The sequence below is a fragment of the Apiospora phragmitis genome (assembly GCF_038363925.1).
Source record: "Apiospora phragmitis strain CBS 135458 chromosome Unknown utg000003l:1.0-2676785.0:1.0-2680665.0, whole genome shotgun sequence".
Taxonomy (NCBI): domain Eukaryota; kingdom Fungi; phylum Ascomycota; class Sordariomycetes; order Amphisphaeriales; family Apiosporaceae; genus Apiospora; species Apiospora phragmitis.
The window spans coordinates 1996517-2020996 of record NW_027117401.1 but is presented as its reverse complement, the minus strand read 5'-3'; the positions used below and the strand labels follow the sequence as shown (position 1 = coordinate 2020996).

The window sequence follows — 24480 nt, the reverse complement described above, 5'->3', positions numbered from 1 at the left end:
GCTACAGACAATAAAAATGGAGGCTCTACCTGGCTGTGTCGTCCCACTCGCCGTCGTCATTTGCTGTCACCTCGATTCCCAGGTGTGTTGGCTTCGGTACCCAGCACATCCGGCGGCAGCAACAGGCGGGTGAATGGGACCTTACATCCTCGCAAGTTACTAGGTATTGATTCTGAATACATGGATGTGATATTTAACGGTTAAGTGCCCCCAGCCCCAACAGCTTTCAATCCCCTCTTGCCTCTTCCACCCAGTGCTGCTGTTTGTCCTCCATTTCCCATCTTCATTCCGGCATTTGTCGAAGCTGAGCAATATGACAACGCTTCTTCGCCCCGCGGTCCTTGGGCCAGTGCTTGCCGTCATAAGCTATGTACTCTACCAAATACTGCGCTCATCCAGAGCCAAGCTGCCCGATCTACCCATTGTCGGTGCCAAACCCGGCGAGTGGTTCCCGCTGCAGCGTGCAAGATGGCGAAACGCCAGCAATATGCAGGACACGGCACAACAGGCCTACCGCCAATACAGGCACCAAGCCTGCATCTTCCCTGTCGCTGGCGACTATGACTACGTTTATCTCCCCTGGAGGAGCTGCAGTGGCTTCTCGACCAGCCCGACTCCAGTGTCAGCATGCACCAGCGCACGAAGGATATTCTCCAAACTGATCACACTGTCATGGAGCCGGAACTGGTCAACAATCCTGTTCACCATGCCCTCGTCAAAGGGGTTATGACCCGGGAGACGGGTAACTTGGTTCCGGAGCTGTTCGACGAGATCCAACATGGCGTAGGAGAGCTTTATGGTTCGGTGCCTGGTGTTACCAAGGAGATAACCGTCTATACGGCGGTGCAGCAGCTCGTCTGTCAAATTACGAACAGAGTCTTCGTTGGACTTCCACTGTGTCGCAATAAGGAACTCTTGAAGAATGGCATCGCCTATGCCATGGATGTCCCGATCACTGGGAATATGCTCAAATTTGTATGGGAGCCACTTCGACCGCTCGCCGCCTTGGTACTCACCTTGCCGAACCGCATTCACACGAATCGTTTCGTCAAGCTTCTCCGGCCAGAGGTCGAGCGCCGCATAGCAAACTATGATGCCCGGCAGGCAGATCCGGAAACCAAAGCGGCTGACGAGGTGCCCAATGACTTTCTCCAGTGGTCCCTCAACCAAGCCAAAGCCTCCGGGGACCCGTACCTGAACCGAGTCTACTCGCTGGCCTCACGGGTCCTACTGTTGAACTTCGCATCAATTCATACTTCGTCGTTCGCCATGACCCATGTGCTGTTTGATCTCGCCGCGACCGCGCCGGCCCACGTCGAGGAGCTCCGCCACGAGATCAAGACGGTCCTCGCCAAGCACGACGGCGTCTGGGACAAGCGCATGCTGCAGAAGATGCTCAAGCTGGACAGCACCATGCGCGAGTCCCAGCGCCTGAACTCCATGGTCACGTTCGCGACCTCGCGCCTGGTCGTCCACCCCGAGGGTATCACCACGCCCTCGGGCGTGCACATCCCGCCGGGTGCCGTCGTGGGCGGCCCATCCTACCCGGTCTTTCATGACGAAGCCATCTACCCGGACCCCTACTCTTTCAAGCCGTTTCGGTTCGCAGAGAAGCGGCAACAAGAGGGCGGGGCCGACGAGAAGAGGGACTCAACTACCACCACTACCACTTCTTATGTGCAGTGCGCGCGGCAGGCCTGGGCCACGACGAGCCCCGAGTTTGTCGCCTTCGGCCACGGGCGGCACGCCTGTCCGGGTCGGTTCTTCGCGTCCACCGAGCTGAAACTCGTGCTCGCTTACGTCCTGCTGCACTACGACATCGAGCACCTGGAGCAGCGCCCGAGCAATACGTGGTTTTCGACGTCCCGGCTACCCCCCATGAAGGCAACCCTGAAGATGACAAGAAGACCGGATATTTAATATGTAATACTCGGGGGCGCTTCCCCGCGCTCAGCCAAGGTTGTGACTCGATGGAACTCTTTGCCCGCTGTACTTTCTGTCACGGGATTTAAGAGGTCTGTATATTCAACTTTATTGGAGTTGCACCACAGTGGAAAAGGTCACTACATAAGTCTATGTCCGCAAATATCGACTTCCACTGTCATTATTGTTATAATCGTATCAAAACAAACTGGACCACGGACTGTAATGGTTTACGGCAATACAGACCTTACTCTGACAGAAGGTCTGTTAATATATCTAGGAGCTCAGGGCTGCTCTCCATGATCTAACCCATCCTCCGGTGGTCGGATGTCGAATAGTTCGGATTGCATCCCTGCCCTCACATATTATATATGCCATTTGCTCTATATCAATTCCTCCGAACACTTCATGGAGCGCCAGAATAAGGGCCAGGCAACCACCATGAATATGAACATCTATCACACACCGCCCCTATAACTAGGAGGTGGAACCTGGAGGCAGATACGTTCACGGATTCAACTGCCAAGGCCACCTCATATGGCCAATGGTAAGTAGGTGGACTTCCGGATCACATGCGTGTTGGCATCTATAATACCTGCTGCATAACTTATGATTGTGTAATTAGAACTTACAAGCTGGGGGTCCTCCCTGAATTTGATACGGCTCTTACTGCTACCACCGACATGCATAAAGAGCGGAGGAACCGATAAATACCGACATTTCTAGATCAGGTCAAAATACTTTCATCCTATAGGCGTGGCTCGATGGAGCTAGCTCCTTGAAAAATGTAGATGTCAAAGATCTTGAAGATGCGAGAAGCATGTCTTACATCTTCCCTTTTCTGTTTTAGACATGCCACCTTTGTCGGGGCATTATGAACTTTCTGTAGCAAAACAAAGGGCCTTTATTCCGATATGGCTCTAAATAAGTTAGCATGGGTTCGTTGTTGGCGTGGCGGGCACCATAGCAATACTAACCAAAGAAGCTTGCGCACCACCAACCGCCACACACTTACACACACACTCAACCGGGATCACATGTTGGAGGATCAAGTCCCCGAGCCCGATAAGTCGAAAAGCTTTGGTAATTAAGAGAAAGACAGAGAAGTCATTCGGAACATACGTACTTACTAAGCTATACCGGAACGGAAGCGAGCAAGATTATGGAAAGCACCTTCTACGTCACCCGCCGCTTCCCCTGCGGCCACAGCGCCGTCTACGAGCACCCGGCCATCATACTGCGGAAGATGACGCGGGCCGGGCTCGTGCCGCGCGACCAGGAATTCGCGCAGATCACCGTCCACCTCGGCACGAGCGACGGCTGCATCACGTGCCCTCCTCCTGTGAAGACAACCGCAGCCACAGCAACAACAACAATAAACGTAACAGAGGAAGTAGCAATACATCACGATGAGTATGATCCCCGGCAGCAGGCGATGAAGACAACGACTACAACTTCGACGACGAAGACAAAGTCGCTTCTGAAACACAGCTTTTGCTGCGAACACAACATGCGGAGGCCCATGCATGAGTCCGTCCTGGCCAAGCTGCGGAAGCACGAGGTGATCCCCCCCGGACTACAGCGGCTTGGGCGAAGCCATCGTGCTCGAAGTCGAGAGCGCCTACTGCGAGGGGTGTCAGGAGGCCAAAATGCGCGAAGTGTACGAATCTCTGCACGCGCTCGAGCAGGAACTGGGTCTGGGCCTGGACCTGAACCCCTCCAATAACAAGACCACCATCATCGATGACGACCACAGCAGTAGCAGTAGCAGCAGCGACGACGATGACGACGACGAGCCGCAGCGGCAGCGGTTGCGACGGAGCGGGGAGGACGAACTTCGGGACATGTTCCGGCAGCTCGAGGAGGCGCAGCTGACGGCTGAGCTGGCGCCGTGGCACTTCCGGGGCTCACTGCGGGTCTTCGCCGACATCTGCGTCGCGGCGATCGGATCGCCGCCCGAGCGGCTGCGGGCGTGGGTGCAGACGCTCACGCCCAATGAGTACCTGGTGGCCGACGTGCAGAAGGCAATCGAGGAGAGACTTGTGAAGAAGAGCAGTTGATATCAACAGTATGCAGGGAAAGGAGATGATGCTCTGGTAATATACTAATCAGAACTACTGTATAATACACACACCTTGTACAATATTTCACTCGAATCACAGGGTTTTGATGTCATTGAGAAAAGCCAAAAGTGTTAGCACCTCAAAATCGTAGTATTCAGATTGTTTCATCCCTCTAGATCGTGATCCAAAGCAACGTGCCGTTCTATATGCAAAAAGGTTTTTGTCGTTACATGATATGCGTAAAGCTCCTCCACCTCCCCTCCGTGTTCCTCAATGAGAAGGGAACACGTTTATGACTGGTACAGGCAGCCGACGGGCTCCGACAGGGTCTGGACGCGGGCGGCGATGGCGGTGCAGTTGGCGTTGCCGCCGGGGTTGGTGATGCCAGCAAGCCAGATCTTGTAGGCGCCGTCCTCGTAGCCGGGGCAGGCCTGGAAGTCGCCGCCGTCGAACTTGAGGTGGCCGTCCTCGATGGAGAAGCCGGTGCGCTCGGCGTTGCGCACCGTCGGCTGGACGCCCGTCGTGTAGCCCATGATGCCCTGGCCCATGCCGGAGCGGTCGACCCAGAGCTGCTGGGGCGGGTTCTGGCCGTTGTTGAAGAGGAACAGCTCCGACTTGTCGGTCAGGTGGAAGGTCGCGAACTCCTCCTTGGCGCCCTTGTCGCACCCCGCGTCCTGGGCCGGGCCCAGGTTCCAGATGCCCTGGGCACTGGCGCTCCAGCCGGCGTACTGGAGCGGCGTGCCCGAGGCGATGGACAGGACGCCGAAGGTCTGGCCGATGGGGGTCTGGGCCGAGACGGCGGAGGCCGAGGCGGCGGTGATGGCGATGTTCTTGAACTGCATGTTGGCGGTTTGGGTGGTTGGTTGGTTGATTGGTTTGGATGGGAGTGATTAAGTGATTAATAGAATATATCTGAGTTGGTAGGTAGAACGAATGTGTTGATTGTTGAGGGTGGTGAGTAAAAGGAAAATGTCTGAACTACGGGAGGATTCGTGAAGCTTATATACTTGGGATCAGTCGTATACGTGGTACGGTGGTACACACGATACGATATGGGGGCGGGTCAGGAATCAGGGAAGGGGCTTCTAGAAGGAGGCGCAACGATGCTGCTGCTGCTGGGTGGGCTCGCCCTCACCGGTAATTGAGCCAGCTAAACCCTGGCTTGTACGACCCGCGGAAGATTCTTGGTGGATGAAGTCATCGGTTGACATCTGGTTACCATCGGATTGCACAGCCCGGCTCCACCCAGCCCGTATTCACTTGCTGAAAACTGGAGTCGCCGAGACCCCAACAGCAAAAACGAAGCGTGGCACAAGGCGGTCACAACGGCTAGGTTCATCGCTAGTGAGCTAGACTTTCTAAATGGGAAGTGCCATCGTGGGGAACCTCCTGCAGCACAACAGCAGTGGAGGTCCAAAGGTCCTCGGCTTTGACGGGCGGTCGGGGGCTTCTGCTAGAACCGTCCTCGGCGCCCCGAAAGTCTACTGAGATTGGTTGTTCATGCGCAGAGGCTGGAGGCAAGCACCGATCATCCGGCGCATCGTCCTCTGCAACGCACGGTCCAAGGGGCTGTGCTGTGTTGTCGCACCTCACCAAGTCACGGCTCCTCCGCCCTGCTTCTCAGAATGCAATACTTTCCAACTTCCATCAATAGCTTCTGCGAGTCAAGTGCAACCGAAACGGAAACAACATGGTTATAATTAATATAGTAATTATTAAATGGGGGTCTTCGCTTTTTGCTTTTTGCTTGGAGACTTCATGATCAATCAAAAGCACGCTGTTTTAGCTTAATGGTTGCTGTGACCCGTAGTCCACTACTAACCTGCTTGCCTGTCACCTGTCCAGGTAGTAACCTGCTGTCACCAAACCTGCCGCCAAGCCTCGATTCGATCCACGGTCCACAACAACAACGGTTACATAGTAGCATACCACAATCTCGTATCGGCTGGGTCGCTTGGGCGCCCGCCTTTTCTTTTGCTTTTCCTGGTCACACAACACCTAGCACGACTAGCCAGAACCAGGTCGTGATCTTCTGGTACGATTTCCCTCGGCTCTCGGGGGGGCCGGGGGAGAGGTAAAGAAGGGGATACAGGAGTATTAGTTTTTCGGGAGCCAGGGGCTTTGGGTTACGGGGTTGGGGGCTGAAAGCGGGCCGCCAACGCATGCTTTTCGCACTTGGACGTTGTCAAGCCAAGACAACAAGACCATGGCATGGAAATCATGCAACGTTCATCGCTAATTAACATCATCTCCATTTCATCCTGCATCCCTCATGCAACGTTGAAGCTCTCATGTCCTTCCCAGACTTCTACCTGTTTCTTCAGCAACTAAACACTCTGCTTGTTTTCTTCTAATGGCTTGAAGTAAAAACCTTTGGTTGGACCAATGCCGCCTAAACACAACCCGACCGATTTTGCTGCATATTCAAATCACAATATGGATACCTGATGAATAATACATGCAATGTCCAAACGAAAATCGAACTATTTGTTTTTCTATATAGCCATCGTCTACTAATGCAGATAACCCTGGTGCCTGTGCCTAATATTGTCGTTCAACCAAAACGCAGCTCCTCGTATTATCTCTCCTACGCAAGTGTCCAAATCCATAGGAACGTCTTCGGGGAAATATTGAGGGTATTGAGGATACCTGCGATGATGTTCTCGTCAGCAACTCCGCCCAAGTAGCAAAAAAGGGAGGTTGTAGGTTTAACTAATAAGTAGGTAGGCAGGCAAAAACTCACTCGTGACATCATACACCATATTCGACTCAGCCGTCGCGACCCAAGCCCCCTCGACGCTGAAGGGGTCGTTGTGCGCCTGCAGCTCGGCGAGCGTGACCCACTGCTTGCTGTCGAGGTTGTGCTGGCGCTTGGCCACGGCCGAGTCGAAGCGCGCGCGGAAGCGCTCCTCGAGGTCGGGCGTGTCGGGCGTGTGGGCGCCGCCGCTGAGGCTGCCCGTCATGTCGAGCCCGCCGTAGCCGCGCTGGTACTCGGCCAAGCCGCAGCGGAGCAGGAAGTCGTGCAGCGCGTAGCAGTCGGCCGGGATGAACTGCCCGTCCCACTCCGGCACCACCCGGCCCACCCGCCGGATCGTGTGCTGCACCGCCGCGATAGGCAGCGACGCCATGCCCCCGGGGTGCACGGCCTTGAAGTCCGCCGTCGCGTCGCGGCCGACTAGGCTCGCGAGCACCGAGAAGTGCGCGGGGTGATGTTGGCAGTAGTCTGGTGGTCGCGTGATGAACCCGGGTTAGCCAATTGTCATTTTACACGCACTGAACATCGAAAGAGAGGGGGGGCGGATGGTTGGGGGCGAGTAATTACCGGTCACGTCATATATGATTTCATCGATAGCAATGTAAATGCCGTTGTCTGGGTTGTCGTGCGATCGAAGCTGGTCCCAGGTAAGCAATATAGGTGCATCGATCGGCTTCGTTAAGGGCTCGGCCACTTCAGGCCGCAGACCACCGCACCGATAGGGCCACAACTTGGCCCAAGTCTCCTTCGTTATTTTATCGCTGACTAGGTATCCAGGGTTCTGGCTGTCTTCGGCTAACACAGCCTCTTCTTCCATTATGGTAGCAGTGGATAAGAACTCTGTGACAGGATCGAGCTAGTCAGCAAGCCACTCTCCCCATACGACATTATTACAAGCAGGAGAGAGATCCCACCTACCGGTGATATTATAGACCCAGGCCCCATCCATCTTGTAATGTGGTCTAGAGAGGGCACCGTCCATCTCCAGTACCTCGTTCTCCGTGTACCACATCAGCAACAGTCCCATATGCCGATACGGTTGGCTCCTGAGGTCCCGACGAAATTCTTCCACAAGAGAATCGGTGTCATTCTTCAACACCTTGCCGCAATGCCACTTTTCGAGTACTATTTCCAGGGCCTGTTGGTTCGAGCCAAAATTCCCGACCTCGACTCCTGTGGGGTTCCAGACTTCCGGATACCCATTGGAGTTGCGTACAATAATCCAGCCACGGTCCGCGACTTCGGTGTTTGTCCAAAAGCGGGTGAATTTCGGCTTTGGCTCCGTTGCCTTCATCTTCGGACTGTATTCAATCCCTTCCCTTTCAAAGGAGTTGTCCGGTAGCGGCGTGGTCGTAAGCGAGAGCCCCGCCATGCTGTTCAGGTAAGAGACCGCTCTTTGCGTCATGACGTAGGCGTCACTGCGGCTGTAGGTAGGGACGTCGAAGACGAAGTCGGCCCAGTCGTCCTGGGGGTTGGTGGACGGCTGCTGGCGCTGCCGGTAGAGATCTCGGTAGCACTGGACGAGCGCGAAGATCCAAGGCCTTGATGTCAACAGACAATGATTCAGGGGGAAGAGTACATCCTCCGCCAACCGGAGGAAGTCCATCGGGTGCTGCGCAGGAGTTTGAGGCGCAATAGTGGGTAGGTCACGGGCTCGTCGATCCCGCCGATTCAGGCGCCACACATTCCTCGCTGACGCCGTCCAGTTTGCCGTTTGTGTGTTAAAATAGCCTCTGTAAACATCAAACTTTTCGGCATAGACAGACTTGATGGGAAGCGATGCTGCCATGAGAAAGTGCAGCATCCAATAAGCTATGTAGGTAGCACGTTCATCTGCGTACTTTTGGTGGCTAGGGTTCCTCGTGTAGTTGTCGGAGATATTTCTGACCATCCACAGCGTGTCAAGGCAACCTCGTAAATCTCTCCGTGCGTGATAGCTGCGGAAAGTCTCGATGTACGTGCGAATCGTGGTCCAGCCCCAGAGGCTCTTCTCCCACCGAGCGTGCTCGTCGCCGTACCAGGGGCGAAGCTGTGCCATCTGCCGGTTCCGGTTCCGCAACGCCGCACGAACCTTCTGCAGCGGCGCTCGCAGCTCGTCCACCGCCGGTTCTATCTCCGACACCTGTAGGGAATGGAACATCGCGCTGTCATCCTCGATGTTTTGGCGGTTGGGCGCGAAGGCAACCGCAGGCGGCTTGAGGGAATTGCGGCCTTTCTTCGCTATCACGTCGTCCCAGTACTGGTCGGTGAATAGAAGAGCAGCGAAGAAGGCAGGAGCATGCCAGAAAATATCGATGCGGCCCCCGCGTTTCAGGTCCGACATGTCCAGTGCATCTTTTGGCGCCTCGTTGTAACTTCTTAAGGCGGCGGCTATGTCTTCATTTTCGAAACACCACTCAATTAGCTTCCACCGGTTTGTCTGGCCCTCCACCATCCTGGTGGCAAACTCGCCAAAGTGCGACCCGGATCCGCCAAAGACGTGTCGTTCAAAAGAGATGCCCACTTCGCGCAATTGGTCGTCTCCTACGTACTGTTGTTCGATCACTTATTAGCTAACCTCCTGGCTGGCAAACCAAAAAAAAACGGCATTCTTACCGGTTCCTTGTGTTGCGGTATATCCCACCGTTCATAGCGTCGCTGATAGGAGACGGCATGCTGTAGCTCGCGTCAGTAGTGTCCAATCGGTTAGACGGCGGTTCGTGCCATACCATCAATTCGTGTAATAACTGCAGTGCATCCAAACGCGTCAGTTCCAAAGCCGGATTGGTGGAGGGGGACAGTGTCTTACAGTAGTTGCTGCATCCAATCTTCCGAAGCTAGTCTCGGCCGGGGTGGGTTTATTCGGTGCATCTTGACATAAATCACGAAGGATAGAGGAGCTGATCAACACAAGAGTGACCATTTTATAGCCCGGCTCGTGTGCCCGGCTGGGATCTTGCAAAGCATTGGTGACCCCCCTAAAAGTCACATCTTCCATTTCATGGTCCCACTCGTCGGCGAAGCCGAACGAGGCAAAGCGGGTGAGCTCTTCGAACCTTTGCCGCGCGATGGCCTCGTACGCGCCTCGATCGGGCAGGTTAGCCGATTGCCGTGATTGTAGAACATACTTCTCTGGTTCGACAGTCGATTTTGGATCGACTGGGGTTCCGTCCAGTTTGACCATGTCCCCGAACATCAGTGTATCCAGCCTAGAGCGCTACAGGTCAATACGCACCAGATCTAGCTCATGCCGCTTGCGGCTGGTGGGCTTGGTGGAAACTGCTTACCATGGATCCCGTTCTTTGATGAGCTGATCTATCACCCTATAGGCGTACTCGAGGAGGATCCTTACTTCGGACCAGATCCTAGGGTCTTTTACCGTCCAGTGGCTGATATGCGGCCTCGTCTCATTAGGGTAAGGCTTTACCTCTGTATCAAACCAATTTTCCTTCTTCATGACGTTGAACCAGCTTGGCTCATTGACCGTGAGCACATGACTCTCAAACCTTCTGTAGTTCTCTGCATGATTGTAGTTGGCCGAATGTCCGCCATGGTACGGTAGGTGGGCCATGTCTTCACTATAGCCCTTGGGGTCAGATTCAACGGATCGGATGCGGTCGATTAAGAGAAAGGGGTAGTCGCCCAGAGGCTATCGGCGACGGCACTTACTTTATCGCTCCCGCCTGCCACGATTTCAGACCCTGCAGTTTCTGGTTCTGCCATTTCTCGGTGTAGAAAAGCCTGTCTAGCCCTTGTTCGTCGGGCATGTTCAGGGGTTGCTGAGAAGAGGGGAGATCATGGTAGTTCACTGCATCAAGGCTTGGATATAGCGGTGCGGTCCCGGAATGGCGCAGGCCATCGCCGAAGTCGAACGGGACGTCAGCGTGATCGAACCTTGCTGCCCAAGGAGACAGAGGAATCAGCAGTGGGTTGTTGGTAGTGCCCGCTTGGCTCCCTTTCGCGGATGCTCTATTGGGGGTTCCCCCGCCGCCGGGCGTGAAATTATTAGGAAATCTTCCAGCCATTATGGGAGACTTGACAGGATAGTGTGGGTTTGGATATCTTCTGTTAAGCCCAAAAGCTACTAACTCGTCGTCAGTGGCAATAAACGTGAGGTTCGCTATGTTTGGAAGGAATATGGATGGGCGGTATTTCGGAATGGTGCCATGGGCCCTTGGCTTGGAGACTTGAAGAAAGATGCAACATGGTTCCAATTGGCCGTCACGATGGTTCTTTGTGTAAGGGTATTATTTAGAGAGCATTGTTCTGTTGGAATGGGGGCAGTCTTTTAATGCGACAAAGGCTCTGGACGGAAATGGGGTCGTAGAGCAGCCACCAAATACATAACAAAGGAAGGCCACACGACGGAGTTGACAAAAGTGCCACGCAAACGGGAGAAGCGAGACATGAATTCCAACAATCACTTTTGATGAAATATTCGTATCTGCTTCCAACGCCGTAGGGAATCAGAGTGTCACGAGAACGTTGGTCCAGGCTGTGGTGGATGGCACCTGCCTTTCTGTCTCATATGTACCAACATGTAAGCATTGAGCTAAGTATTTCGTAACTTCCATACACTCAACAATCCCTCATCTTCCAGTCATTTGTGTCCACGTCTTCTTAGTCGCATCATTATGGCGGGCGCCTGCAGATGCATCCTCTCCCTGGATCGAGCCTGCCGCCTCGATTGCCGTCTCCGTATCCGATCCATGGCTCAGCGGCTGGGCGCTGGGATTTGGAGTTCGGGTTTCCCGTCTAATGTTCCAACCGCCGTGCCAGCCCAGCCAACCTGTTTCCCGTGGCCCTCGTGCGAAGCAGATAAGAATGGCTGCGCCGATGAATGCAACTGGTCTCGTCTGTCAGTGCAGTCGTGGTTATTGGGTCTAACCACCACCACCGGGCGAGTACTTACTATTACAGCCGCTACTCCATAGCCATCCTCCTGGGCGTACAGTCGGTTGCCCACGGCAGTTCCCGTCAGCCTAAATCTTCAACTTAGCCATGAATTGTAGTTAGAGAAAATTGCAAAATTCCCAGCAAGCATTGCAACTTACTGGCCGGCGAAGCAAAACACCATGTAGGCGGTATTGACCCGGTTCCGCGCCTTGGGGTCGAGGTTGTACACGTTGGACCGGTTGGCCGTGTGCGCGAAGTTGGCGCCCGTGTCCATGGTGATGGCCATGACGATGGGGCCCGCGATGGTGAAGGTGCCGGTGAAGGTGCCGAACACGATGCCCGCGAACTCGAACGACAGGCCCAGGACGACGGAGAATAGCGGCACGAACCGGTCCGTGATCAGGCGCGACCACAGCGGGCCCAGCGCGATGACGGCGAGGCCGATGAGGGCGAAGAGCCCGATCTCGAGCGACGAGTAGGAGTAGGGCGGCGACGCGAGCAGGAAGGTCAGCGTGGTCCAGAACGAGGTGAAGGCGGCGCTCAGGAGGAAGCCGCTCAGGCACGCCTGCAGCAGCAGCGGCTCCGTCACGACCATCTTGACGATGTCCGAGAGCAGGCGGAAGTACGGCAGTTTCGCGTCCTTGGCCGGGTAGTCGGGCAGAAAGAAGAACAGCAGGGTGAGCACGGTGTACTGGGCCCCGAAGGCGAGCCAGTAGATATTGCGCCAGGAGGTGTAGTTGGCGACGATTCCGGACAGGACACGAGCTATGAGCAGCCCCATGGCTAGCCCAGAAACAACTACCGACAACGAAGCAGCCCGTTTCTCTGGTGGCGCCAGGTCACCAACAAGGGGCAGCATGATCTGGGGCGTCACCGTGCTACGACAACTATCAGTATATATCTTCGCAGCATGAAAAGCTATCGCAGCGCACTTCGCTAGCTCATATCGACTTACCCAACACCACAGACGAGCGAAAGAGCGATAAACACTTCGAAGTTCTTGGTAAGACACAAGCCGAGCCACTGCGAGAGTCAGAAATCGTCTTCTCTCTCTGAAACGAAGGAAAATACCTACCACCGTGGCAGTAAGGAATACTAGCAGTAGCACGAACGGCCGCCTCGGGACCTTGTCGCCCAAGGGGCAGACGAGCAGTAAGCCTACCGCATAGCCGCCTTGGCTCAAGGTGGCGACCAAAGAGGACCGTTCATAGCTCACGTTGAACTCTTCGGCGATCAAGTTCAGAATGGGCTGTGGGTAGTAGAGGTTCGCTACGGTGAATGTTCCGGCCTTTTGTTTGACTCGCACTTGTTAGCCATGCACCTACCTGGCACCTAGTGAGGGCGAGGTAGGAACGTCGTCACTTACGAAACCAAGGAGGATGTTCGTCGCCAGCGTAAACTGCGGTGGGTTCTTGGGGTCGTACCGGCATCTTTGAGGCTTCCAGTAGTCGAGGAGCGTCCAAATGCTGGTCTCGGTGGCGCCATTCTCGCTGCTGTCAATTTGCGTTGGCGACGTGCGCGGGTCTTGAGATTGGCTTGTGACAGTGCCCCTGGACTCTTCTTCTGCGGCCCCTGAATTCCCGATGACTTGACGACCATGCACCTGAGATTCCTCCCGTACGCGGTTGCTTTTCTTCACTCATGGCGCATTGCAAGAAAAAGAAAAGTCGATTTGGTTGAGTTATCGGTGAGGCGTTTTTTCTTTGGTTCGAACCCGTTGCAACGTCACCACTCAGTCATGCCTCTTTGGGAAACGCTCAATTGAGGTCTGATCCTGTCTCGGATGTCCGACCGGCGCAGTTGGTGACACAAGATGGGAACGAAGGAAGAAGGACAGCAACGGCGCGTCCTAAGTAAAAAACATAAAGCATAAAGGATAAATTTGTGTTTCCTCGGGGGGTGACATCTTTAAATTGCTTGCTTCGCAGTGACTACAGATCTGATTCTGTCGTCTTCTTCTCTCTGATGCACTCGGGGTTGCTAATTGGCGTTCATCATTGGCGCTCGCCCCTTGCCCCCTCCCCCCGCCCTGGCCGGAGTCTGGACATCGGCAGAATCGGGAGATTCGTGCTTGGCCAGGGAGAGATATCATCGCTATCATCTCTTGAATCCCATCATCATCTGCTTGATACCGTCGGTCAATTTAAAGTAAAGCTAGGCCCCACGATGAGACGTTCGCGGCAAAGCACCATCGCTTGATGACTAACATGATCTAAGGCCAATCCAAACTCTACTTCTTCGACGACACCTTCTAAGGTTAGAGATCAGACGAAAAGTTCAGACGACAGAATTGCTTCGGAATGAGCAGCGGCTCGGGGTATCGATGCCCGTGCATCTGCGTCTTCTCGGCATAAAGATCCCTAAGCCAGTAAGCAGCGCTCGTCTATATCTTACATGCATGTGCTTTGCTACTTGTCATACACCCAGTGCTCCTATCTCGGAGACTACTTAGACCATGTTGCAACTGTAGCAGCATACAAAACTTGAACCAATCTGAAATCTCATTGCCGTTTCAACATTCAAGCTACCTACCGTATTACTGAAATGAAGTGATGGAAAAAATGCCTCTTCCTGTCTTCTCAACATCGACGTGCCAGCCAGTGCCGTAGTTAGGTAGAAATAACTGGAAACCCTTACTCTGTAGGACCATCATCCAGACAATCCACCGTCGACTGGGTGAATTACTTGAGTGAGGAACTTGGCCTCATCGCCGAGGAAGAAGGCGATGGAAACAGCGACCTCCTCGGGCTCCCCAACCTTGTGGAGCAGCATCGTGGGCAGCCCCCCCTGGGGTAAAAGCCCTCCTCTTCGAGGTGCGTATGCATGGCAGTTTGAATGGGTGCACTGATAAATCCATTGTCAGTGATATGATTAGTCCCACTGTAGACATGATAAATGCATGGGAAGGAACCCACGGGCACACAGCATTGACCCTGATCTTCCGTGCTGCGCCTTCGCATGCGGCCGTCTTGGTGAGGCCTACAACGCCATGCTTCGACGCGACGTAGGACGAGAAATTCGGGTAACCTTTGAGGCCGGCGACGCTCGCCTATTACTCGTGATCAGCCGGCCAAACAGGAGTAATGGCGTGAGAGAACGTGTAGTGTCCAACCTACGATATTGACGATACTGCCTCCATCCACGATATGCTGTAGCTCATACTTCAAGCAGCTGAAAACTCCCGTGAGGTTCACGTTAACGACTCGATTCCAGTCGTCCAGTTCCATCTCTGTGATGGGTACCATTTTTCTGGGGATCACGCCTAAGTAGCGGAGTGTCAGTAAAATATCATTTGGCTGATGGTTGGGTTTGGGAGTTGGATGAAAATATTATTACCGGCGTTGTTCACACAACCATCGAGCCTCCCAAACTTCTCCACGGTAGCTTCAATCCAGGCCTTGACGCTTTCGGGATCGCAGACATCAGCGTACATCTTCATGGTCTCCAGCCCATCAAGACTAGAAGAATACACAGCGTTGCTGCCTTTCCCAAACGACAGGTCACAAAGCGATATTGTAGCTCCTCGGGCGGCGAGGTACTCAGCAGTTGCTAAGCCGATGCCCTGGGCTGCGCCGGTGATGCAGATTACCTTTCCTGGAATGGTTTCGGGCTCGCCATGGTGAGTGAATGTTGAAGTTGAGGGGGGGAAGTTCACATTGGGGGGAAGGGGTTCACGAGTTAATACCGTTGTTACTCGTGCGGGGTCGGTTTTGGGTTTTCAGCTCGATCACTGCTCTTTTTTCAGATGAGTTAGAGTGTGCCTGTGGAACGATCCTTTTGGGACGAAGTTTGTTGCTACAGATGAGTGGCTTACGTCTAACTACCGGCGTTGTCACACCCCCCAAATCCATTCTCAAATCCAACCCCAACTTCCGTGTGTGTCAATGACACCATCCTGCAGCCATTATAACCGAGGTCACGATACATCTCTACAAACTACTTAATACCTCTACTTACTCTCCATGGCTGAGGATTCGCACGCACAAGAGTCTCATACGAGTTCGAGAGATGATGCCAAAATTGCATGATCTCGGCTTCGTAACATTGGAGTAAAGGGCCATTTCCGTGGGCCGTACTTTTGGGCTTGTTGGTACCATCAGAGCCTTATATCTGGACTTGGACTGATCTAAGTCAGACCTTTCCATAGTGATTGCTTTTGATACAAGAGCTGAGTCGCATATTGTATGTGTAAAACAAACGTTGCCTTTTCAAGCCTTTCGAGGGTAATCGTATAGGCTATTAGAAAGCAATTTGTGCACCTGCCCTTGCGGTCTCTCCAATCAGAGGTCAGAAGGCCTTCCACATAGCCTATGCAGATCTATACCTGTTGGCGTGGAATGATATTATGATGCAAAGGGGGCACAGAAGATGCGGTATAAGCTATACCCATAGTGTAACGACTACAGGTCTTTCATCACAGCTGGAGGAAAATTCACCGGGGCAACCTTTAAGGGTTTCGTGAACAGGGTTGGAAAAATCCAGCTTAGATATTGGAATTAGCCAAATGTTGTGTAAAAGCCATGTCCTTTCTCTTCGCTCCCTGATCATCAGCCAGGATTTTCAGATATAGATCAGGGACTCTAGAATGTTCGCCCGCCAACTACTACGCCGACGATAGCAACGCCCACGTGAATGGCTGACGCCCGACCGCATGTCTTTCTCATTAGTTCTGGACAAAACAACCCTTTCTGACACTGCAGGTAGAGCTTCCCTTGTGCTTCCAACACCTGCGTCGCCCGACTGGCACACCGTCTATCAGTGCACATACGGGTCCGGAGTCCGTGTAGCCTGGACATTGCGTCCAACACCGGGAGCTAGTCGCTCGTCTCTACCGTCGGGACCATCAACAATGACTTCCACGCCTACACCGATGGGAACGAGAACCGGTGTGGCAGCGTTTCCTACTGCCCAGTAAATGAGCAGGTCTTTTCTTATGAGCGAGCAAGTCGTCTAAGGGGGCCAGTCGGTTATGGGCTTGTGGTTTGGCACAGCCAAGGCAACTGATCTCTTGCTCACCTCGGTAGGCTCCTTGACGACAGCAAATCCTCCAATTTCGCCACAGTTCTGCCAGATGGGCAATATGTCTGAGATATTGAATTGGAACTGTGCACATATAGTTGACGGTGGTATGCCAGCAGAAGCATCTTCATTCGCATAGAAGCTCTTCCGACTACTCTCTCTTTAACCCCTAAACCCCTTTCCAGTACGTGATTCTAACCAATAGCATGGGTCTACATTCCTAGGGGGTGATATTCGTCCCCTCCAGGCATAGCGTATGTTATGTACTGGAGAGACCAATGCTTGGCAGACATTACCCCATGTCTTGGGCCCACGTTGGCGGGATGTCTCTCACCAGATAAGCCCAGGCGCTTTGCCGCGCACTTACCATTGTCGTCGGTCTCGGAGTGCTGTGAAATGCGACAGTAGCTTCATTAGGTCTGACATCATCCAAGACGTGCACTAACCATTAAATACTCAACGTAAGATATTCAAGCTATTACCAGCGATTCGGGGCTTTCCTATCAAAGCTCTGGCCGCAGGTCAAAGTAGTCATCTTATCGTGCCTGTCGCCCCATTATCGTTGTTGTTGATGATAAGGGAGCTCGGAGAGATACCCCCCCCCCCTGTTGTGTGTGGGTGGAGTTCGACCAACTTGGCAATCACACCTCCTACGCCCATCTCACCAATGAGAGGTCTCATGGTCTCTTGAAACCATGGCAACCGTATCTTCCTTCGGACAACTGCCGCTCAAGCCACTGCGCCGGACACCCGGAGGCAAACCCGGCAACTTTTATGGGTGGCATATTAGAATGCATGATACCACTACTACACATCGAGGTGTCAGTGAGACGACGGAAACGTAGATAAGCATGGGCCGTTTTGAGATTGACATGAACCAGAATGCAATAGGCTGTCCGGGTGTTGGTGCAATTAGTTGGAGTGGCCACCTACGACCCCCGCATGTACTGGCATTCAGGTCAAGGAGGTGATTGACCAAGTTATCTGGAGCTGAGGGGTTGGTTCCATGCAGTGATAGACATACGCTGCTACCTACGGCGTTATCAGTCTTCGCTCTTTGGAGGCGTTCTTGGCGTGCACCATACCAAGAATTTGGAAGACGGGTCCTGCTTCAAGGTGATATATAAAGTATTGAGGCTCCTTAAACTCTGTCATGACCCCTCCTCAACTGAATGTAACCCATATTCGCAGAACAGAGCCTGAGAACTGCAAACGCAGCCATGTCGACAGTCTCGGAGATAACCACGCTCCCGGCGGAACTGAAGTCTACCCTCGAGGACGCCAAACCTCTTGAAGTTGATCCCGAGAAGCGTACTGAAGTGGGCTCCAGTGATAAGGCCAGTGTCATCGGTGGCGAGGTGCAAAATGGTTCGTGTAAAACCCCTTGATATCAACCCCTGCTTGGCGTTGTTCATCCCTAACATCACCAAACTCAGTCCATGAGGAGTATTCGGAGGAAGAGTACAAGAAGCTCAAGAGGAAGGTCGACAAGTATCTTCTACCTTTGATGTGGTTCTGTTATGGCATCCAGCAGACAGACAAGACATCCATCGGCACTCAGGCCACTTTCGGGCTGCGGGAGGATACTGGACTCGTCGGTCAACAATGTAAGTTTTCTCTCTCTCTATCGTGATTCCATGCTATCAATCCAAACCTCTCCCTTGTGTGCCAGAAAATGACCGTCCAAACAGACTCATGGCTCACCACGATTTTCTACATCACGTACATGATATTCGAGTTCCCATCCAATATCCTCCTGCAGCGATATAAGATGGGGCGGACGCTCTCGTGCTACATGATCTGCTGGGGCGTCGTTGTGCTGTCCATTGGTTTCACCCAGAACTTCACCCATCTGATCGTGTTAAGAGCCCTCCAAGGTGTCTTTGAAGTAAGAACACCACAGTCATAAGCCCCCAGTTCTGGTTGTAATTACTTTGCTAATAACTCTTTACCGGAAAACAAAAGTGCTGCATCTCCCCGGGTTTTATCCTAGTCATCGGGAGCTGGTACACGACCCGCGAGCACGCCTCGCGGTCGCTGGTGTTCCAGTCCGCCAACGCGGGCTTCGGCGTGGTCGCCCACCTCATCCTCTACGGCATCGGCACCGTGCAGCACCAGCACCCGGAGCGCCAGGTCTGGCGCTACATGAGCTACTTCCTGGGCAGCCTCACCATCGCGGTCGGCTGCCTGTGCCTGCTGCTGCTGGGCACGCCCTCCGAGGTCCGCTGGCTGTCGCCGCGGGAGAAGCAGGTCGCCAACGCGCGGATCCGGGCCAACAACACGGGCCACGACCAGACCGGCATCAAGCGCTGGAAGTGGAAGCAGGCCCGCGAGTGCTTGGCCGACCCGACCTTCTGGTTTGCTGGCGTCAACGCGTTTCTCTCGTCCGTCCCGAACGGCGGGCTTACCACGTTCAGCTCGATCATGAACACGAGCTTTGGCTTCAGTGAGTCTGGCCTTGGACCTGTTATCGTTTTTCTAAACAACAGCCATATGAGCTAATGCGAAGATAGCGAACCTTCAGGTCATCCTCTTGGACATCCCACGTAGTGTCTTTTCGGTTCTCTGGTTCGTCTTCATCGGTCTTGTGACCAGCCGAAAGCAGAACCTCCGCATGTAAGTTCACGTGTAAAAGACCATCTAACCCACAGAAAGGATTCTGACAGTTAATACAGGTATTTCATGATGTTCTCAGTTGTGCCTCCGTTTGCGGGTTTTCTCGTCATGGCACTTCTTCCCAATGAACCACAATACAAGTGGACCAAGTGGGGAGGGTGAGTCCTTTTTCTATCCCATCTCCATACTTGTGATCGAAAGGTGTCTGATGGTATGTATGCAGTTACTTCATGACCGTACCGTTCGTTATCGGCATGTTCTTAGCTTGGACCCTGATTCCATCCAACATCGCCGGCCGCACAAAAGAGGACACTAACCTCGTCCTTCACCTTCGTCGGGTACTGCGTCGGAAACATGGTTGGATCCCAAATTTTCCTCACGAAAGATGCGGTAAGTTGACTAAGTTCCTTCCCGTTTCTATATAAGTTGAGGCTACGAAGGAAGAGGTTGGCTGACTTGCTTCTTGGTAATAGCCCCGGTACGTGCCTGGCACCACTGCCTGCGGTGTGTGCTTCGGCCTGGAGTTCTTACTTATCCTGGTGTGGCGCATCCTGTTGGTCATGCGGAACAAGCGTCGGGCCAAGCGCCTGCAGGAACTGGGCATCTCGGAGGAGGAGCGAGTCGAGCGCGGCAAACAGCTCGGAGAACAGGATGCGACCGATTTCGAGAACATCTACGTAAGTTTCGATGTCCATCTTCTTCTCCTCCCTCCGAAAAGCAAGCTAACAGTACTCTCAAGTTTCGGTATACGATGTAGTTACTATGTCGTCTTGCGAGGGGTAATGTCACCGTTCACGATGGTTGCCGTGTGGGGCCGAGGATGTATGATTTGCTTTTGGGGTGTCGGATCCAGTAGGATCACCGTCCGTTAAAGCCTTGAGTGGTGACGCGGGGTCTATAATTAGACCACATCATGTTACGTTAGAGAGATGTTAAGACACAAGTTTGTATGTCACACTTTTAATCATATATCCCTGTTGTATGATACCAAGACAATAAAGGATCAAAGATGCTGTCGTGTAGTTGAAACCCGTCGCAGACAACCGGAGGGTCTGACACATTGCCGACTCTAGTCAGTGGGGGTAGCACCGGGCCCAGCCCCTCGCCTATTAGTTGGAGGGGCAAAACTTCGGCTGAAACAGAGTCATCTTTCTCCACCCCGGCAGGCCCCTCGGACCGCGAGTCCGCGGGGCTTGCTGAACTGTCACACTGGGAATTCCAAGGAAAGCAGACCGAACAAAGACCAGTTGCCAGTTGCGCGCGAATCTCATCGAGCCCAAGTGATCGCCGTTCGCAGGACGATCCACTTACGGACTGGGTCCCAGGGTTATACATCGGCTGAAGGAGGCTGAACATCGGCTAAATGATGGCGTGCTGCGTTTATTCCATCCCATGTGCGACACAGATGCCCCGACCCCGGGCCGGCTGCACTGTGGATTGCTGCGAGTGGTACAATCCGCCGTATTAACCGGACCATAGGATGATGGGGTCCCCAAGACATCATCATCAATCCTGACGACTGCTCGCTTCCGACCCCCTGGACAGACACACACACACACACACGGCCTGGAGCACACTGCATGAAGCAAGCAAACATCCTACTGGTCACATCATTGGTGCCCGACCTATTGCCGCTGCAGAATTCATTATTATATCTACGTACTTATGAGCCTGTGTTCGCCTTCACTCCCTTCCCTGTTCTCTGCTATTATCTCCCACTTCAACCCGTAGGCATAGATCGAAGTTGAGCACTCTCCTTCCATCATGGCGGACATCAATGTGGAAGAGCTTCTTAAGAAGCTTACCTTGTCGGACAAGGTCGACCTACTTTCCGGTAATTCAATTGTCTGATCCACGTCACGATCTGATACTCATGAGATACTTATATCATACAGGCATTGATATGTGGCACACGAAAGCCATCCCTCAGCATGGAATCCCCTCAGTAAGGACCAGCGACGGCCCGAACGGTGTGCGGGGCACCAAGTTCTTCAACGGTGTCAAGGCGGCTTGTTTCCCCTGTGGTACGGGTCTAGGAGCTACCTTGTAAGTCAGGTCGTGGCCATTCCGGGAGACCTGGATTTACCTACCCGAGAAGTGGACGCTGACATGGCGATGTGTGCCTGCGCAGTAACCAGGAGCTGCTGGAAGAATGCGGCAAGCTGATGGGCCAAGAAGCCCGCGCAAAGGGCGCGCACGTCATCCTGGGCCCGACCATCAACATGCAGCGCTCGCCCCTGGGCGGGCGCGGTTTCGAGTCGCTGGGCGAGGACCCGGTGCTGGCGGGGCTGGGCGCGGCGGCGCTGGTGCGCGGGATCCAGGCGGGGGGGATCCTGGCGACCATCAAGCACTTCGTCTGCAACGACCACGAGCACAAGCGCAACGCGGTGCACGCCGTCGTCACGGAGCGCGCGCTGCGCGAGATCTACGCGCTGCCGTTCCAGCTCGCCGTCCGGGACGCGCGGCCCGCGGCCTTCATGACGGGCTACAACGGCGTCAACGGCACGTACTGCAGCGAGAGCGAGGGGCTGCTCGAGCGGATGCTCAGGCGCGAGTGGGGGTTCGACGGGTTGGTTATGTCGGATTGGTGGGGGACGTATTCGACGACGGAGAGTGCGCTGGCTGGTCTCGATCTGGAGATGGTAAGTGATTGGCTGAGTGAGTGACCGAGTAGGGTCACACGTTGAGACCATGATGGAAGCTGACATGGAAGGATACTTCATAGCCTGGCCCGACAAGGTTCCGTGGCGAGATGCTCAAGTTCAACGCCTCTACGGGAAAGGTCGGGGAGCACATCATCGACCAACGTGCCGGGACCGTGTTGGAGTTCGTCAAGAGAAGCTACGCCACTGGCATTCCGGAGGACGCCCCCGAAGACACTAATGATACCCCTGAGACTGCCGCACTGCTGAGACGTGTAGGCAATGAGGGTATCGTCTTACTCAAGAACAACAATGTTCTTCCGCTCAAGAAGAACAAGAAGGTAGGATCAGCCATATCCCCCAACCCCCCCGAGCCCCCTGTGGCTCGGTTCACCTTACTGACCTTTCTATATAGACTGTCGTGATCGGACCAAACGCCAAGATCGCCACGTACCACGGAGGTGGCTCCGCCTCCCTCGCAAGCTACTACGCCGTCACCCCCTTCGACGGCATCTCCGCCAAGCTCGACGCCGCTCCCGCGTACGCCATCGGCCAGTACTCGCACAAGATGCTGCCGGCGCTCGGGTACTCGGTGACGTCCAAGACGGGGGCCCAGGGCATGACGATGCGCATGTACAACGAGGTCCCCGACGTACCGGGTCGCGAGCCCTTCTACGAGCTCGAGATCGTCAAGACCGACACGTTCCTCGTCGACTTCCACCACCCGGGCCTCAAATCGGATTTATTTTACGCCACGCTCGAGGGCTCCCTCGTAGCCGAGGAGGACTGCACCTACGAGCTGGGCCTGGTCGTGTGCGGCAGCGGCCGGCTCTACGTCAACGACGAGCTCGTCATCAACAACGCCGACAAGCAGACGCTGGGCGACGCCTTCTTCGGCGCCGGCACCATCGAGGAGCGCGGCTCGTGCCAGATGCGCAAGGGCGAGACGTACAACTTCCGCCTCGAGTTCGGGTCCACGCCCACGTCCACGCTGCAGGGCGAGACGGTCCTGATCCGAGGCGGCGCCATCCGCCTCGGCGGCTGCCAGGTGATCGACCCCAAGGCCGAGATCTCCCGGGCCGCCGACATGGCCAAGGACGCCGACCAGGTCATCGTCTGCGCCGGGCTCAACGCCGACTGGGAGACCGAGGGCCACGACCGCGCCGACATGAAGCTGCCGCCCGGCGTCGACGACCTGATCGCCGCCGTGGCCCAGGCCAACCCCAACACGGCCGTCGTGATGCAGTCCGGCACGCCCGTCGAGATGCCGTGGGTCGGCGACGTCAGTTCCGTCATCCAGGCCTGGTACGGCGGCAACGAGACGGGCAACACCATTGCCGACGTCCTGTTCGGCGACGTCAACCCCTCCGGCAAGCTCAGCTTGAGCTTCCCCGTCCGCGTGCAGGACAACCCGGCCTACCTCAACTATCGCACCGAAGGTGGCCGTGTTCTTTATGGAGAAGACATGTAGGTTGGCCTACTCCTGAACTTTCACACACACATATATACACGTATTTACTAAATAATGTTTGTATAGCTACATGGGCTACCGATACTACGAAACCGTCGAGCGCCCGGTCCTATTCCCCTTCGGCCACGGCCTGAGCTACACCACCTTCGCCTTCTCGGACCTGTCCGTCACCGACAAGGACGGCAAGCTGGCCGTGTCCGTCGCCGTCCAGAACACGGGCGCCGTCAAGGGCGCCGAGGTGGCGCAGGTGTACGTGTCGCCCAAGCAGGCGGCGAAGGTCAACCGCCCCGTCAAGGAGATGAAGGGCTTCGCCAAGGTCGAGCTGGCGCCGGGCGAGAGCAAGACGGTCACCGTCGACATCGACGTCAAGTACGCCGCCGGCTACTGGGACGAGGACCGCGACCAGTGGTGCGTCGAGCAGGGAGAGTACGAGGTCATCGTCAGCGACAGCAGTGAGGTCAGGCAAGAGAAGGCGGTGACCGGGTCGTTTACGGTCAAGGAGACGTACTGGTGGTCCGGTATATGAAGCGGAGGCTGGTCTAGTTAAGGTCGTCGTTGAGGTGAATGTACGTCCAACCCAAACACGTTCAGGTGCTCCAGATATTTTGACTCGACTTTGTGTATGGTGCCAAATAGTTGTTGCCGGTAACTCCTAGTTTGTCAGTCCGCATTGCACGCCAAGTCACATATACTGATTAAACTGTGACAAGGTTAGCGGGCTTTTGGGTATTCTGCTCTTCAAGCTTCGAGTGGGCTAATGTCTGGCTTATGCCTCTACTCCTGTACTTGTACCCATCAACTGCACCGTAGTAAGATGCTCCGGGCCAACCTCAATACGTTTCCACCGGGCCATCCAGGGATCAGATACCTCATGCCCCAGGTCCAGGTCGTCGCCTACCCCATAATCGGCGAGCTGATATATTGTAAAAACGTTGAACGCTTCATCTTCTCCTTCATCCGGCATAAATCCCCGTTAGTATAGTGGTCAGTATGCGAGCTTGTCATTCAATGCGATAGACATGAAACGCTCGAGACCGGGGTTCAATTCCCCGACGAGGAGTCACTTGGCAGCGACGTTCACGACATTCTTTGGTGTTTTGTTTTGTTTCTCTTTTT

At 54.4% G+C, this 24480-nt stretch overlaps 9 protein-coding genes across 9 annotated transcripts; 4 read left to right on the top strand and 5 right to left on the bottom strand.

Annotated features, from left to right (window-relative positions):
- Positions 1–313: 313 nt before the first annotated feature.
- PG994_002976 (uncharacterized protein) lies at positions 314–1920 on the top strand (the record flags this gene model as incomplete). The annotated part of the gene is given in 2 exon segments (XM_066854385.1): positions 314–568; positions 586–1920. The coding sequence occupies 2 exon segments, from the start codon at positions 314–316 to the stop codon at positions 1918–1920; spliced, it is 1590 nt and encodes a 529-aa protein (XP_066720240.1).
- Positions 1921–3085: 1165 nt separating this feature from the next.
- PG994_002975 (uncharacterized protein) lies at positions 3086–3983 on the top strand (the record flags this gene model as incomplete). Its single annotated transcript, XM_066854384.1, has 2 exons — positions 3086–3453; positions 3506–3983. The coding sequence occupies 2 exons, from the start codon at positions 3086–3088 to the stop codon at positions 3981–3983; spliced, it is 846 nt and encodes a 281-aa protein (XP_066720239.1).
- Positions 3984–4276: 293 nt separating this feature from the next.
- PG994_002974 (uncharacterized protein) lies at positions 4277–4828 on the bottom strand (the record flags this gene model as incomplete). The annotated part of the gene is made up of 1 exon (XM_066854383.1): positions 4277–4828. The coding sequence occupies one exon, from the start codon at positions 4826–4828 to the stop codon at positions 4277–4279; it is 552 nt and encodes a 183-aa protein (XP_066720238.1).
- Positions 4829–6573: 1745 nt separating this feature from the next.
- Positions 6574–10745, bottom strand: PG994_002973 (cytochrome b5-like Heme/Steroid binding domain-containing protein; the record flags this gene model as incomplete). The annotated part of the gene is made up of 8 exons (XM_066854382.1): positions 6574–6659; positions 6730–7209; positions 7261–7581; positions 7660–9271; positions 9337–9396; positions 9530–9929; positions 10008–10298; positions 10390–10745. The coding sequence occupies 8 exons, from the start codon at positions 10743–10745 to the stop codon at positions 6574–6576; spliced, it is 3606 nt and encodes a 1201-aa protein (XP_066720237.1).
- Positions 10746–11309: 564 nt separating this feature from the next.
- Positions 11310–13259, bottom strand: PG994_002972 (uncharacterized protein; the record flags this gene model as incomplete). Its single annotated transcript, XM_066854381.1, has 7 exons — positions 11310–11576; positions 11633–11702; positions 11775–12494; positions 12572–12639; positions 12692–12865; positions 12983–13188; positions 13238–13259. 7 exons carry the CDS (start codon positions 13257–13259, stop codon positions 11310–11312), a joined length of 1527 nt encoding a protein of 508 aa, XP_066720236.1.
- Positions 13260–14265: 1006 nt separating this feature from the next.
- On the bottom strand, positions 14266–15580 carry PG994_002971 (uncharacterized protein; the record flags this gene model as incomplete). Its single annotated transcript, XM_066854380.1, has 5 exons — positions 14266–14460; positions 14540–14665; positions 14733–14878; positions 14953–15210; positions 15574–15580. The coding sequence occupies 5 exons, from the start codon at positions 15578–15580 to the stop codon at positions 14266–14268; spliced, it is 732 nt and encodes a 243-aa protein (XP_066720235.1).
- Positions 15581–16371: 791 nt separating this feature from the next.
- PG994_002970 (uncharacterized protein) lies at positions 16372–17005 on the bottom strand (the record flags this gene model as incomplete). Its single annotated transcript, XM_066854379.1, has 3 exons — positions 16372–16566; positions 16633–16719; positions 17003–17005. The coding sequence occupies 3 exons, from the start codon at positions 17003–17005 to the stop codon at positions 16372–16374; spliced, it is 285 nt and encodes a 94-aa protein (XP_066720234.1).
- An 850-nt stretch (positions 17006–17855) lies between these two features.
- Positions 17856–20008, top strand: PG994_002969 (major facilitator superfamily transporter; the record flags this gene model as incomplete). The annotated part of the gene is made up of 9 exons (XM_066854378.1): positions 17856–18003; positions 18072–18242; positions 18327–18523; positions 18601–19081; positions 19149–19251; positions 19311–19409; positions 19475–19589; positions 19725–19928; positions 19991–20008. The coding sequence occupies 9 exons, from the start codon at positions 17856–17858 to the stop codon at positions 20006–20008; spliced, it is 1536 nt and encodes a 511-aa protein (XP_066720233.1).
- Positions 20009–21015: 1007 nt separating this feature from the next.
- Positions 21016–23890, top strand: PG994_002968 (beta-glucosidase I; the record flags this gene model as incomplete). The annotated part of the gene is made up of 6 exons (XM_066854377.1): positions 21016–21085; positions 21147–21297; positions 21383–21893; positions 21977–22234; positions 22309–23360; positions 23431–23890. 6 exons carry the CDS (start codon positions 21016–21018, stop codon positions 23888–23890), a joined length of 2502 nt encoding a protein of 833 aa, XP_066720232.1.
- Positions 23891–24480: the final 590 nt, after the last annotated feature.